The sequence below is a fragment of the Monodon monoceros genome, unplaced genomic scaffold (assembly GCF_005190385.1).
Source record: "Monodon monoceros isolate NGI ecotype Baffin Bay Population unplaced genomic scaffold, NGI_Narwhal_1 Super_Scaffold_8, whole genome shotgun sequence".
NCBI lineage: Eukaryota > Metazoa > Chordata > Mammalia > Artiodactyla > Monodontidae > Monodon > Monodon monoceros.
The window spans coordinates 59552313-59566618 of NW_021703785.1; the positions used below are offsets into that span (position 1 = coordinate 59552313).

Consider the following 14306-nt stretch of genomic DNA (forward strand, 5'->3'; position numbering starts at 1 on the left):
CATTTAATATATGTGACTAATGGAAATATTTACTCATTCATTCAGCAAAAGAATGTATAGAGCGCCGACAATGACCATAGCCTGACATTCGTTTTTCATATTGATCCACATGGGAGCATAGGAACTGGAAAGGGTCCTTGGGAAAACTCTCACCCAGGGGCTCCCAAACTGGGCAAGAGGTACCACAATTATCTAGGGACAGAGTTTTAAAAGCAGATGTATCCTCACCGCAGACATACTGCAGCAGTATTCCCCAGGGCAGGTCCCAGAACTCCGTCTTTTTAAAACATTCAGCAAGTTCTTCTGTGTGACTCATGTGTGTCTGCAAATCATCAGCCTGGCCAGCTCTTCCTAGTGCACATTTTGCTTTTGTTTGTGTCTTTTTTTGGCCACGCCCCAAGGCTCGCGGGATCTTAGTTCCCCGACCAGAGATTGAACCAGGGCCACCGCAGTGAACGCGCCGAGTCCTAACCAGAGGACCGCCAGGGAAGTCCCATCGCACACTTTATGTTTAATGATGGAGTACCATCGTCCTGGCCGGACACGGCTGGCCTGGGGCATCCAGCAGCTCAGAGGCCGGCTAGCCTGGGAAGGCCATGGACAGCGGGAGAGCCAGGGAAGTGCAGAGCAGAAACAGGAAGCAGGCTGTAAGGGAAGGAGCGAGAGCCGGGTCAGAACACAGAGACTCTCATTTCCTTTCCGCTGCAGTTTACTTACACCTTCCGTGAAATCTGCCCTTCTCTCAAGGCAGCAGACGGAGGAGGAGGTCACTGCTTGCCTGGGGCTTCCGCAGGAGAGGCAGGGGGTGCACGCCAGGACTTGCATCTCTGAGACAGCTGAATGTCTCTTCTGATCAGGCTGCCAATTCGAAGGCCCAGATTTCCTGCACGACCTCTCCAAAGACTGACAGCTTCTAGAAAAGGAGTTCATAAGCTGCTGCTCTGCCAGTGCCAGGATGCCAGAAGCCACCGGCGTTCACGGAGCCAGGCGGCATCTACCCTGTGCTTCCTGGGAGCCTATACCCACTGCAGATGGCTCTTCCCTACCGTGCATAAGGTTCACTGACAACTTGCTTTATCACTTAAGGAATCTGCTTCACAAAGTCTTTTTCCCTTCCATTTATTTATGGGTTATATATCCCATAGTATATATCAGACCGTCTCCTACAACTTCTTACTGATACACAGTGGAACAGAGCTCTGAACTGGCTTGGGGTTTTTCTTCCTATTCATGCAACCAATTCACCCTCTGGCACTGGGAAAGGACAGAGGCACGCAAGTTAGATAGATCTGTGTCCAAATCCCACCTCCGTCACTCATTAGCTGTGTGGCTTTGAGCGAGTTAGAGTTAGTTGGCCTCCTTGAAGCCTCATCTTTCTCTTCTGTAACGTGCGTTAGCAGATGCACACACAAGCTCAGTATACAGCAACCATTACGATTTTAGGCAATTACTTCCCCTTGTTGGTTCTTGGCTTCCTTGTCTGTTAAATGGCCTGCAGATACAGGTTTTGCTTGGTCAGCAATTTTTTAAATTATGAATTTGAATGTCTTTTGGGTAGGACGGCACTCCTGTCCCCACGTTTAAAGTTTAGACAGCATCACACATTTATGTTTTCTGCTAGGTCCAGTGCCAGCCCTGAGAGCAGAGAGAGGGTCTCTGAGGTAGATGGCATGGTAGCCTCCTGAGCATCCACTCCGTCCTCTCCAGGGAATCACCCCATTTTGTTCTGGTCTCCCCACCTCCCCATTCTCCTATGCAGTTTATGTGCTCTGGTACAAGCTGACTCCCCCTGGGCTTTTGAGAAGGACATGAGGCTTAGCCCTAAGTTATCAGCAGAGCTGCACTCACTGGATATGTTTTTGGTTGGTGGATGGGCTCTTGGCTCATTCTGGGCCAAGGATACTCAAGGGGAGATTGACTGAGAGAAAGGTAAAAAAGCTTTCTCACTCTTCTGATAGAACTTCCAAGAACAAGACTTCTCTCCCTCCCTGGACACTGGTGAGAAAGCAAGTTGGTCTGGGGGCTGCTGGCCACCATCTTGACACCAAGAAGGGAAACCAGCCTGAGGAGACTGACACGTGGAAGGCAAAGTGGAGAGGCAAAAAGTAACTAGGACCTCAGTGGCATCCGTCACCCACTGAATCACACCACTCATGAAGCTGAACTACTCCTGGACGTTCCATTGACATGAACCAATAAATCCCTTTATTATCTGTGCCACTTTGAGTTGGGTTTTCTATTACTTACACTGAACCCACTTTATTTTTTTTTAAGTTAATTTTAATTTAATTTTATTTTTGGCTGCATTGGGTCTTCGTTGCTGCATGTGGGCTTTTCTCTGGTTGTGGCGAGTGGCAGCTACTCTTCCTTGTGGTCATGGGCTTCTCACTGTGGTGGCTTCTCTTGTTGGGAGCACGGGGTCTAGGCGTGTGGGCTTCAGTAGTTGTGGCACATGGGCTCAGCAGTTGTGGCTCACGGGCTCTAGAGTGCAGGTTCAGTAGTTGTGGTGCACGGGCTTAGTTGCTCCGCGGCATGTGGGATCTTCCCGGACCAGAGCTTGAACCCGTGCCTCCTGAACTGGCAGGCCGATTCTTAACCACTGGGCCACCAGGGAAGCCCCTATTTTTATTTTTTAAATTTATTTTTGGGTGCATTGGGTCTTCGTTGCTGCACGCGGGCTTTCTCTAGTTGCGGCGAGCGGGGGCTACTCTTCGCTGTGGTGTGCAGGCTTCTCATTGCTGTGGCTTCTCTTGCTGCGGAGCACGGGCCCTAGAGCACGCAAGGGCTTCAGTGGTTGTGGCACGTGGGCTCAGTAGTTGTGGCTCGCGGGCTCTAGAGCACAGGCTCAGTAGTTGTAGCACACAGGCTCAGCAGTTGTGGCGCACGGGCTTAGCTGCTCTGCGGCATGCGGGATCTTCCCAGACCAGGGATAGAACCCATGTCCCCTGCATTGGCAGGAGGTTTCTTAACCACTGCACCACCAGGGAAGTCCTAAACCCACTTTAATTAATTTAATCTACTAGGTCCATTCCAGTTTCAGATTGTCAAACATCTCAGATCTATTTGTGAGTCTCAGTCATCTCTGGAGGCTGCAAGTGTCTGCAGCTAGGAACCTCACAGCCACACCACTAAATCCAAGCTCTGACACTAATTCTCCAAGCAGAGATGGACATGGCAGGGGTCATCCCTCTTCTTCAAGAAGCCCCCTTAAGTTGCCCTTCATGCCAATCTTGACCTTTACTTCCAGGAAATGCCAAAAAAAGGGCAGGCATGCAGACTGATTTGCCCCAATTTTCACTCCTCCCCTCAAACCACCCTCCTCTGAATTAGCTATAATATTTACTGATCCTCAGAGCCGGCTTCCTGGGCACACAACCTGGGCAGTCACATGGGGCCCTGTGCTGAGGAGGACCTTGCACTTGGTTTACTGCTCTTCTGTTGCGGTCTTGAATTTCTCAATGAATTTTTCTTTGAATCTGTGCTTTGTAAGTGAAGTCTGATGGGACAATGGAGCACAGGTGTGAGCAGATACATGTGGTGAGTGTGGCTGCCTCTCCTGGCTGTGTTCTCCAGTTCTGCTGGGCCCACGGGTGTGGACGTTCATTAAGACTCAAAATGAATACAAAGTAAGTGTGTCATGTCTTCAGCTGAGTGAGCAGGGGCACCGACAACCCTGAGAGGCCACCTTTTCCATTTGAACCAGAACTTGCTTCAAACGCAGACGGAAGGCAGGGTGTTCTAAGTAACGCAATGACCAAGAAGCCCTGCCACACCCTTTCTTACACAGGAGAGTTCCCTGAATCGGCCAACCGCTCACCCCAAAGTGATGACACAGGAGGAAGGGAAAGACAGGGCAATCCCTAGATCTGTTTCTGTTCAGCCCTTCCTTACTCATCTGTAAGCAGAAGGTAAAGGGTGTTGGTAGAAAGCACATGTATCAAGAAGTGAAATGAAAAGAGCTGCATTAGTTTTGTGTATTATTGCCACTGTTCTGGTAAAAACCAAATACATATGCATGTAAGAGCTATGAAACACAAATCATGTGTGATTTTGGTGATTCTACATCTGGGTTAAATGCTCTTATAGTTGCATTTAAAACTGTCATTATAGGGAATTCCCTGGTGGTCCAGTGGTTAGGACTTGGTGCTGTCGCTCCTGGGGCCCTGGGTTCAATCCCTGGTCCGGGAGCTAAGATCACACAAGCTCCATGGCTGACCACCCCCCACAAAAAAATGTCATTATATAATATTAAGGTGAATGGTAAACTTTATGCTAATAATTTTAGATTGTTAATTAACAAGTTTTCTTTTTTCTTTACTTAAAATGTCATTATATAATATTAAGGTGAATGGTAAACTTTATGCTAATAATTTTAGATTGTTAATTAACAAGTTTTCTTTTTTCTTTACTTAAAATGTCATTAAAAGGCAAACGAAAAATACGATGACAGATCAAAAGAGACTGTGGAAGAAAGGAAAAAGCTTTCTCTTTCAGTACCTTGAACAGGGCTTTTTTCCTGCTTTTTGAACAAGGTTTTCTGCCTTTTCATCTGCAACTGGTCCTGGCAAGTTCCGCAGCGGGGTGATCTGTTGATCACGGGGAACACAGCACTGCCGGCAATGTGGCTGATTAAAGGGAGAGTGTCAATTAATATAGCCACATCTGTTTTAATTCCCAGTTTACAATGGGGGTCAAGGAAAAAATTTCCCGCTGATATGTGACAGACAAGCAGGAAGCTGAGAAATCCCATCTCTGTTTCTGGGCTTGAGCTTGTTACCACAATGATAAAGTGATCGGCATCCCGGAAAACCCTTCACTGCTCTGGGAGCTTGTGACAGATGGTGCCACCTGGCCACACGCGTAATCCAGGTGTTCAGTGACACAGAGGCCCCTGTCATGCAAGCTTCCTACGTCGGAGCAAGGCTGAGAGAGACGGCTGGGGCCAGAACATTCCTAAGGACCACCCAGAGGAGAGTAGGACCACTCGCCACCTAGAGCCAGATGGCCCGGGCTCACATCCCACTCCCTGCCCTACAGTGTGGATGGCTGGGCTCTTCACCCCTGAGGTTTCAGTGTCCTCATTTAAGACATGAGCATAATCATAGGGCTTTCCTAAGAGACTTGTTAAAATGATCAAACGTCATAAGCCACGTAAGGCACTAAACACAAGGTCTGCTACACGATAAACACTGTGTAAATGTTGGCCCTTATTATCATCATCGTTATTCTCCCTTCGTGATGGAAGTGGTGTGGCTTCCCTTTTATCTCAGACACTACCTCCCCCAGCCCTTCCCCGGGATCAAATAGAGAACTGAAGAAACAACAAGCGAGGGAGACCCGGTGGGTCCCACAGACTTCGAATGAGCCGTGATGGGATGGCTCTAAACCTGATATCACTCCCTGAGCCCATCCGCAGCCCAGGCTTCATTAGCACCAGACTCTGTGTCACCACCATCAAGGTCTCAGGCTCACTTCCGCTCTCACCCTTGCAGATGTAATTCTGAGATTCCCTTGGGCTACTCTGGACCTAAGAAGTCAGAATCTCTGCCAACACGACCTAGGAATCTGTGTTTCCAAGCAACTCCACCAGTGACTGTGAAGCAGGCGGTCCATGCGCCATCCTTTTTATAAGCAGTGCTGGAGATTCTAAGCCAGGCCCTCCTTAGCATCTGTTTGCTCAGCGAAGTGCAAGGTGTTGGGGCCACACGGGGCTGTGGGATTTCACTGGAAGGGAAGTAACCAGCATTACTCACACGAGGACCTCTTTACCACTCAATCCTAATGAGGACCCCTCAAGCCACAGCCAGGGACTGGAACCCCTGCTCCCGCCCCCGTATCCCCCTGCATCCCAGGAGAGCTGGTACGCAGTCTGGATGAGGACAGCCCTCTGAGACAGCAGCTGAGTGTCCTGCTGGCCTTGCTCAGGCCAGGACGGGGGTTTGATAGCAGTGACCACCTCTAATAAATACCTCCCTGCCTTCGATTCCAATGTGGCTCAGAGGGCCACATCCTGGTTTCTGATGAAATGAGTTTCTATCAAGTCCATTCAAAAGAACCGAGTGAAACTGCCAAGTCAACCAAGGGTCCCAAAGGAGAAAATAATTCAGAATTAGAGCAACGTGGGAGAAGGATATTAGAATCGAGAGGTTGGAGCTGAACCATTCTTTATGCCAAGAACACAGAAGAACTGGTTCCTGACAATGAAGGCTGTGAAAAAAGACCCCCTGAAAGGACAGCCTCCCGGGGCAGTGTCAGGATTAACCAGCTCAGGGCTCCCGCTCACATCCTGCAGTGGGTTTAACGCTGCTGCTCTCACCGTCATTTGTTAAAGACATAGTAGCACCTAGCTATCAGTCCAAATACATGACCAGAAGTATCCAAAGCATTTTTAAAGGGAGCAATTTTGGTAGGAGAAGTGGGTGGCTTCTAGCTTAGACTGCTCTCCAGGATCTCCAGAACCTGGTTCTTTTGAATAGCAAGTATAACCCCTGCTCTCTTGCTTAAATAGTTTAATGGGGAAACTGAGACCAGGACCCAGCAGTTTTTCTCTGCAACACCACCTTTTGGGGGCTCCACTCAGCGACCAAATACCCAGGAGGCAATTGGCAAAGGGTCCAGGAGGATAAACTCAAACTAAAGTCCTCTTTCCAAACTGCCCTCTCCATTTCCCTGCGTCTATAAAGGCACCAAAACCTCAGCCATCTGTGCCACTTCTGCCCTCTCCTGGTACATCCAGTGATTTTGTCTCTGCCTCACTTTTTGCATCCTTCCCTCTTCTCCATCCCTGTATCAGCACCCGCATCACCCTCTCACCTGGCCTGTTCCTCAGCCCCCCACTAACTCGGCAACACAGACCTCACAACCCCATAAGGGAGATGAGATGTGCACCCAGGGGCCAATACAGATCAGTGTGTGAGAGGGGTCACGAGAGGTGCATGAAGCGGTCAGGAAGCCCAGGAGACGGAGGAGTCCCAAGGAAATCAAGCCTCCACCTTCCAGGAGGAGGTGATACTGGCACTGGGCGTTGATGAATGGGTAGGGTTTGGACAGGCGGAGTGGCTTTTCAGTCAAAGGGAAAATCCTAAAGAAAAAGATTCAAGGAAGAAAAGATCAGGGTGGGTTTGGGGGAGTGACAAATCCTCCCGTTTAGCTGAGCATAGGTCATCCATAACAGATAAGTGGGAAATAAGACTGGAACAAGGTATTGAGAATAGAAGGCATTTCCAATCTACATCAGGGCATTTGGATTTTATTAGGAAGATTAAGGGAGTTGTAGGATTTGGAGCTGGGAAGTGACATAATCAAAGTCAAACCACTGGAAACAATGAGGCCAATGGAATGGAGATGATGGCCGAGACCAGTGAGAAGGCTGATCACGAGGTGTAGGGGGGGCAGGCTCTCGAGTACCAGTTAGATGCAGTAATAAAGGAAAGAAAGGAGTAGAAAATGGCTCAAGTGCTGAGCTTGGGTGACAATAATGGTGGTGGCATTGACAGAAATGGGAGAAATGGAAAGAGGAGGAGCTTTGGGGAAAGGACGTGTTTGGTTCAGAACTCACTGCATTTAACGTGCTGGGAGAACCTACTGGAATCTGGGAGCCCCGAGCTCCAGGATTTTCCAAAACCACCTCCATTGCCCACGTGACTTGCCAAGGGCTTAAGGCTCTCCACCATCCATGTAATAGGATGATATAGTAAAAAGAATCATGCTGACAGGTGTTAGAATCTTTTTTTCTGATCCCTGACAAGAGATGCCAAATTTTGCGTTTTGGAGCCCACTGAGGGCAATTCCCTGGGATTGTCCCAAGGGAAAGGGATGGAGGAAAGTGCCCAAAGGGGAGGAGCAACGGGGGGGAGCGGTGTGCACAGGCGGGGAGACCTCGTAGGCTGATGAGTGAAGTTCTTGGAAGGCTCTGCGGGTGGTGGCCCTCTTCCTCGCAGCGTCCAGAGGGAATTGCTACAAGGAGCACCTAGGGAGGGGCCACCAGGCCCCCCAGCTTGGAAAGACCCCAACATCCCAAGCTTGGCGCAGGTGCTGGCCCCATGGTAGGGACAGAGCGCACTGCTATGCGGTCTGTGCGGGAAAGATGGGGCGGGGTGAGGCCAAGGGATGAGTGAAGGTGGAAATCCCTCTTGCCTGGAGGAAGGGATGCCCTTTTCTTGGAAGACAACTTCCTAAGTTGTGTGTCCTTGAGGCTACCGCTACCAGGAGGGAACCTTTCAGAAGCTGCACAAAGAGTCTGTATAGGCCTATGATGGCTTTGCCCAGAGAGCAGGAGCCTCCCCTGCCCCAACCCGCCAAAGAGGTGGACATGATCCCCCTGCCCCACATCCTGAATTCTGTGACCGCAATGCCCAAGACTGATTTTTTTGCTGGCAAGTAGGAACGTGAAGTTAGTTTAATTTTACCTACAAAAGGAGAAGTTTTCAAGTTTTAAAAGCACATTAAAAAATCGGGGGGGGGTGGTCTTCCCTGGTGGTGCAGTGCTTAAGAATCCGCCTGCCAATGCAGGGGACAGGGATTCAAGCCCTGGTCCGGGAAGATCCCACATGCCACGGAGCAACGAAGCCCGTGCGCCACAACTACTGAGCCTGCAAGCCACAACTACTGAAGCCCGCACGCCTAGAGCCCGTGCTCCCCAACAAGAGAAGCCACTGCAATGAGAAGCCTGTGCACAGCAATGAAGAGTAGCCCCCGCTCGCTGCAACTAGAGAAAGCCTGCGCGCAGCAACGAAGACCCAACGCAGCCAAAAATAAATAAATAAAATTAATGAATTAATTTTTAAAAATCAAATAAAATAACGCGCTACTTCTCACAGCCAGAATCGTAGCATAAACTGTCTCTCGACATTCAGTATGTGGACTTTCATGAGCCTCTGTCCACCTCCCTGGGGGCTGAAACACCCAGGGTCACGGGCCTCTGGTCCAGTCTCAGGGTGGAAGGCCTCTCCCCCGGTGTTCCCCTGCACCTGCCTTCACTGAGCTGCCATCTCCAAGTGGTGCTAAGAGGGCTTCCCAGGACGCCCTGATAGGTGCCCTGACCTGGGTTCAGCGTACCAGTCGCATTTAATTGCGTCATCCCGTGATGGCCAGAGGCCGGCTGCACACACCGCACGTGCATTCATCAAGGTTTCATTGCTTCCCAGTTATTAAATCGATCCTCCAGGCCAGCCTCACGGTGCAGGGAAGCAGCCGTACTACAGCAGAATGAACTTGATGGAAAGAATGTGTGAGACGGAGAGGCTGACGGTCAGGGCTGGGCCGTGGCCCAGGAGAGCTTTCCAGGTGGCTGGGTGGGGTCTGAGGCCGTGACAGAGACTGCCCTGCTCCCTCGACGGACAGACAGATGGAAGGGTCACTCCTTCAGGCCTCAAGCCCCTCCCCTCCCCTCCCCTCCACCACTTAGCTAACTTCACATGTGGATAGGGACCAGCTGCCAATCCACCTAAAGGGAACATCTGAAGACTGTTCTTAAAATAGAACTTTGCTTTCTCATTACATAAGTATGTAGTACTTTACAGGAAATGTAGAAAACCATATAGAAGAAAATTTAAGTCATTGGAAAGGAAAGCGCTGTGGTGTAGATGCATCTAGGGCAGCATTGTAAGAAATTCAGGATAAGACCAGGGAAGCTTTTTTCCAGTCTAAATTCTAAAAGAATTGTTAATTGTGAAAATTCTCAAACATTCAGATACCTGCCACTCGGTTCCTCTTGTCTACATGCTTCCTGTATTAAGTTTTTAAACTTTTTAGTTGGAAATAATCCCAGCGTGTATTCCCTAAGGACAGGGACATTCTCTTACAACCTTAGTACAGTTGGCAAACTTCCTTAAATTCACATTGAGAGAATACTTTAATCTACTATCCATATTCCAATTGGGTTGGATCCAATCTAAGGTCGGGTATTGCCTTTTGTTGTTGAATCTCCTTGGTCCTCTTGAACCTAGAACATTTCCACAGACTCCATTTGTTTTATATCATGTTGACATTTTTGAAGAATATGTTTGTTATGGACTGAATGTTTGTGTCCTCTCTAAATTCATGATGAAACCTTAGCCAAATGTGATGGTATTTTAGGAGGTAGGACATTTGCGAGGTAATTAGGATTAGACGAGGTCGTGAGGGTGGAGGCCCCTCAAATGGGATCAGTGCCCCTATCAGAGACAAGAGAGACCCTGCTTCCTCTCTGCTCTCCGCCATGTGAAGACACAGGGAGAGTCAGCAGTCTGCAACCTGGAAGATGCTCTCATCAGAACCCAGCTTTGCTGGCACCCTGACCTTGGACTTCCAGCTTCTAGAACTGCGAGGAATAAACCTTTGCTGTTTATACGCCACCCAGTCTATGGCAAATTGTTACAGCAGCCCAAAAGGGCTAAGACAACAGTCTCCACTTCGGGTTTGCCCCTGTTCCCTTGTGTTTGGATGAAGGTTGTGCCTTCTCAGCCAGACTTCTGCACAGGTGATGGCCATCCGTCCCTCGTTGGTGATGTTAATTTTGAACCCGTCAGAGTTTTCCCCAATTTTTCCACTGCATAATTACTATTTTTTTCTCCCTTCCAACCAATAATGCAGTTTGAAGGCCCAGGGGGAAAAGGGAACCTGGTGTTTTTGTCTGGCTGCATTTTCCAGGGTGAGAAGGGAAAGAAGAGGAGATGACACAGAGGTGAACAGGGGTCCACTCACAAAGGGTCTTTCAAGTGATTTGAAGCTCACCTTCTCTTCTGCAGGAATGGGTCCAGGACCATTGCCCCCACTCTGGCCCCCATATAGTAGGTATGCTCCAGAGATGCAGGGGGCTGTGTGACCTAGAGCCATTGCAGGGAGTAAAATGTCAGGCTGTGTCTGAGGAGGATGAGATGGGGGTTGGGTACATTAGCCAGAGGAGGAGCTTGTATTGGGAGCTGGTGGTTTATTCATTCACCCATCTAGTCATTCGGCGGACAGTTACTACATTCCTACTATGTGCTGGGCACTATTGGAGGCGCTGGGGATGCAGTAGTGAACGAGCTGTCCTGTGAGGAGAGGGAGGTGGGGAGTTGGCGATCATACATGGGTATCAGCATGTCAATACCACAGTCACCAGGCACCCATCCACCATCCCCTTGTCTCCTGACCCTATACCTTAGTCCACTCTACCCTCTGCCTGCTGTTTCCAAATATTACTGCTCTAAGATAAGTTGCTTAAGACTTCCCACGAGGGAGATCAGCTCGGTGCTTCGTGACCGCCTGGAGGGGTGGGATAGGGAGGGGGGGAGGGAGGGAGACGCAAGAGGGAAGAGATATGGGAACATATGTATATATATAACTGATTCATTTTGTTGTAAAGCAGAAACTAACAAACTAACACACCATTGTAAAGCAATTATACTCCAATAAAGATGTTAAAAAAAAAGAAATTAAGGTTAAAAAAAAAAGAAATTACGGTTAAAAAAAAAAAAGACTTCCCACGAGATTCCCTTTATTCACACATCATCTGTATAAAAGACAGACCACACGTCTCAGTAGGAGGTAAATGCTTTCACCCCAAGGAGCCCCAAGGTCTGGGATTTGTTTTAAGGATATTCCAAGTGTTATGATATAGCCTGGGCCTTCTGTAATGTGGCCCAACCCCTCTGGACACAAGGGCCCCACCAGGAGATGGTGGGGAAAGTCCAATTTGGCAAGGAGACAGGGTAGGATAGGGGTGCAGGAAGCCACCCCAATCCAAATCCACTCACATCTCCCTGCACGTCCCCTAGCTCCACTGCCATTACATGTTGGTTGTATCAGTGACTCTGTTCACTCAAACATTTTCCAAACACAAATTATGTTGAAAATACATCCTGTGCACTACGAAAAGCTAAAGGTTCTTAAATAAGGAGTAGAAGTAGGGGCATCAACAGAGGTCAGGACACTATCCCCTCCCAGATCTACCCTGGGGCCACCCTGAGCCAAGCACAGACCGCCCACAGGGTTCACTTTGGGCTCTAACAAGTCATGTGATTTCAGACTTGTTAAAGCCCAAAGTGAAGCCCAAATCCTTCAAAACCAGGACATTTCTCAGAGCTGTGGCTCACCACTGCTGGCAATCTTAGAAATGCACCAATGACACGCCTTCTCCACACCTCCCAGCATTGTTCTTGCTTGCTGACGAAGTTCTGGGAATCAAACATAATTTATTCATAATTTATTAGAAAAGCTGTGGCAGGACTGACATGGCACCAATTAACCACCTCTGTGCGTGTCACCTGTGCCTGCAGGTGGCCTCAATCAGCCTGGATTCAGGGTGCTGGCTTTGACACCAGTCGGCCTGCAGGTGTGGCCTTGTTGGCCATGATCAGACTGAAACACCCCTCATTTCACAGATGAGGGAACCACGCTCAGAGAGGTTAAGAAGCTTGCCCACTGATGCACAGCTGGGAAGACACAGGGCCTGGAGGGCAAGGTAATAATAGGTACCATTTATTGAGCAATTGCTAAGTGCCAGGTGTTAGGTTAGCACTTCACATACATCTTCTTGTATTTAATCCCCACAACAATCCTGGGAGGTACTATTAACTCAGTTTTACAGATGGAGTCTTGGAGACTCAGAGAGGTTAAGATTCACTCTAGGGCTTCCCTGGTGGCGCAGTGGTTGAGAGTCCGCCTGCCGATGGCAGGGGACACGGGTTCGTGCCCCGGTCCGGGAAGATCCCACATGCCGCGGAGCGGCTGGGCCCGTGAGCCATGGCCGCTGAGCCTGCGCGTCCGGAGCCTGTGCTCCGCAACGGGAGAGGAAAAAAAGGAGGGGGCCCCGCCACCCAAAAAAAAAAAAAAAAAAAAAAAAAAAAAAGATTCGCTCTAAAGCCAGAGCTAACAACTGGCAGAGCCCAGATTTGACTCAGATATATCGACAGAGCGGAAGCCCTTCTCACTTCTGCACACACATGTAGCTCTCTCGATTATAACACCATTCTCCAAGGTCCACGGAAAAAGGGTAAGCATGGACTTGACCACAGCAGCCTGGACTGAGACCCAGGAGGCCTGGAGACCCACCGCGGCTTCACTGTGGACTTGCTATGGTCTGAGCAAGTTGACACTATGAGAAAGAGCTTCCCCTCTTTGGAAGAAATATCCATAACTTTTAAAATAGGGACTTCCCTAGCGGTCCAGTGGTTGGGACTCCACCCTTCCACTGCCGGGGGCGGGGGTTCGATCCCTGGTCGTCGGGGAACTAAGATCCCACATGCCTCGCAGCGAGGTCAAATAAATAAATTAATAAAATAAAATACACAACCAAAATCCAACCAATCAGGTAGGACAGAAAATTCTCCTGCCCAGGGAATGAGGTAGCCCTGTAGAGGCAGTAGGTTGGGAGCGGAGGTGGATGCTCTGTCCCTTTGTCCCTAGTGCCTGAGTATGGGACAGTTCTGCAATTTTCTACCATTTTGTTGCTTGGGAGAGGTCAGCTCCGGGGGTGAAGGGTGGGGTGCTGGCTGATCCTGACAGGACCTGGGGCAAACATCCTCACTTCATACGCAAGGTCCCTCCAGGAACCTGTCCTGAAAGGGCACAGCTCCATTTTCAAGCACACTTTTAGAAAGGCCTCCTTGCTGGTACCGCAGAGATTTGCAGACCAGGGGACCGGGTCATTCGGCAGTGCTGCCCGCCGGCTCTCCCAGGTGGAAGGACCTGAGCACAGCGGATGCTGGCAGTGAGTGACGGGATACGCGTGGAAGTGATAACTAAGGAGAAGAGCACACGGCCGGAGGCTGCCGCTCGCCGTGATTTCCTCCACCGCCGTCGCTCAGCATGGGCCTGCCGGCGGGGGGCCACCCTGGCAGGCCGAGCTCGCTCTGGCAGCTTCTCTCAGCTGCTGATCCTCTGTTAGCTCACAGGCAGGGCGATTCAGCCAGTGCTTTCAGCTCCAGGGATTACAATGAGATATGGAGCTTTTATTCCCTATCGCTTTGCTTCTAGGATGTGTCACACTCAGAAGCTGGCTTGGTATCTGCAGGAGCCCCTTTACAGCAGTCGGAGTCGATGTGATGGGAGACGGGTCAGTCTGAAATCAGAGGCAAATCCCCAGCGCCCTGCCAAGGTCTTCCACGTGTCACCTCATTTCGTCCCCCTGGCTCCCCAGGAGGCACAGGGAGAACCGAGATTCAGACAGTTCATATGCTCAAAGCTGCTTAACTACTGAGTGGTAGAACTGGGATTTGAAATGAGGCTTCTGTGACTCATCTGAAACCTGGCCTCTGAGACTTCCAAGCCCAGCCTGTCCTTCTTACCACCGAGCAGGAGGAAAGGGGAAGAAACCGAGAAAGGAAGGGCTTCCCAGGGAGAGT

At 49.7% G+C, this 14306-nt stretch overlaps 1 protein-coding gene across 1 annotated transcript in view; it reads right to left on the reverse strand.

The window, feature by feature from the left end:
- TMEM272 (transmembrane protein 272) overlaps positions 1 to 10745 on the reverse strand; it is a 28075-nt gene extending 17330 nt beyond the window's left edge. The window contains 1 exon segment of the mRNA XM_029209956.1: positions 10714 to 10745. Within this exon segment, the coding sequence (XP_029065789.1) occupies positions 10714 to 10745 (32 nt within the window).
- Positions 10746 to 14306: the final 3561 nt, after the last annotated feature.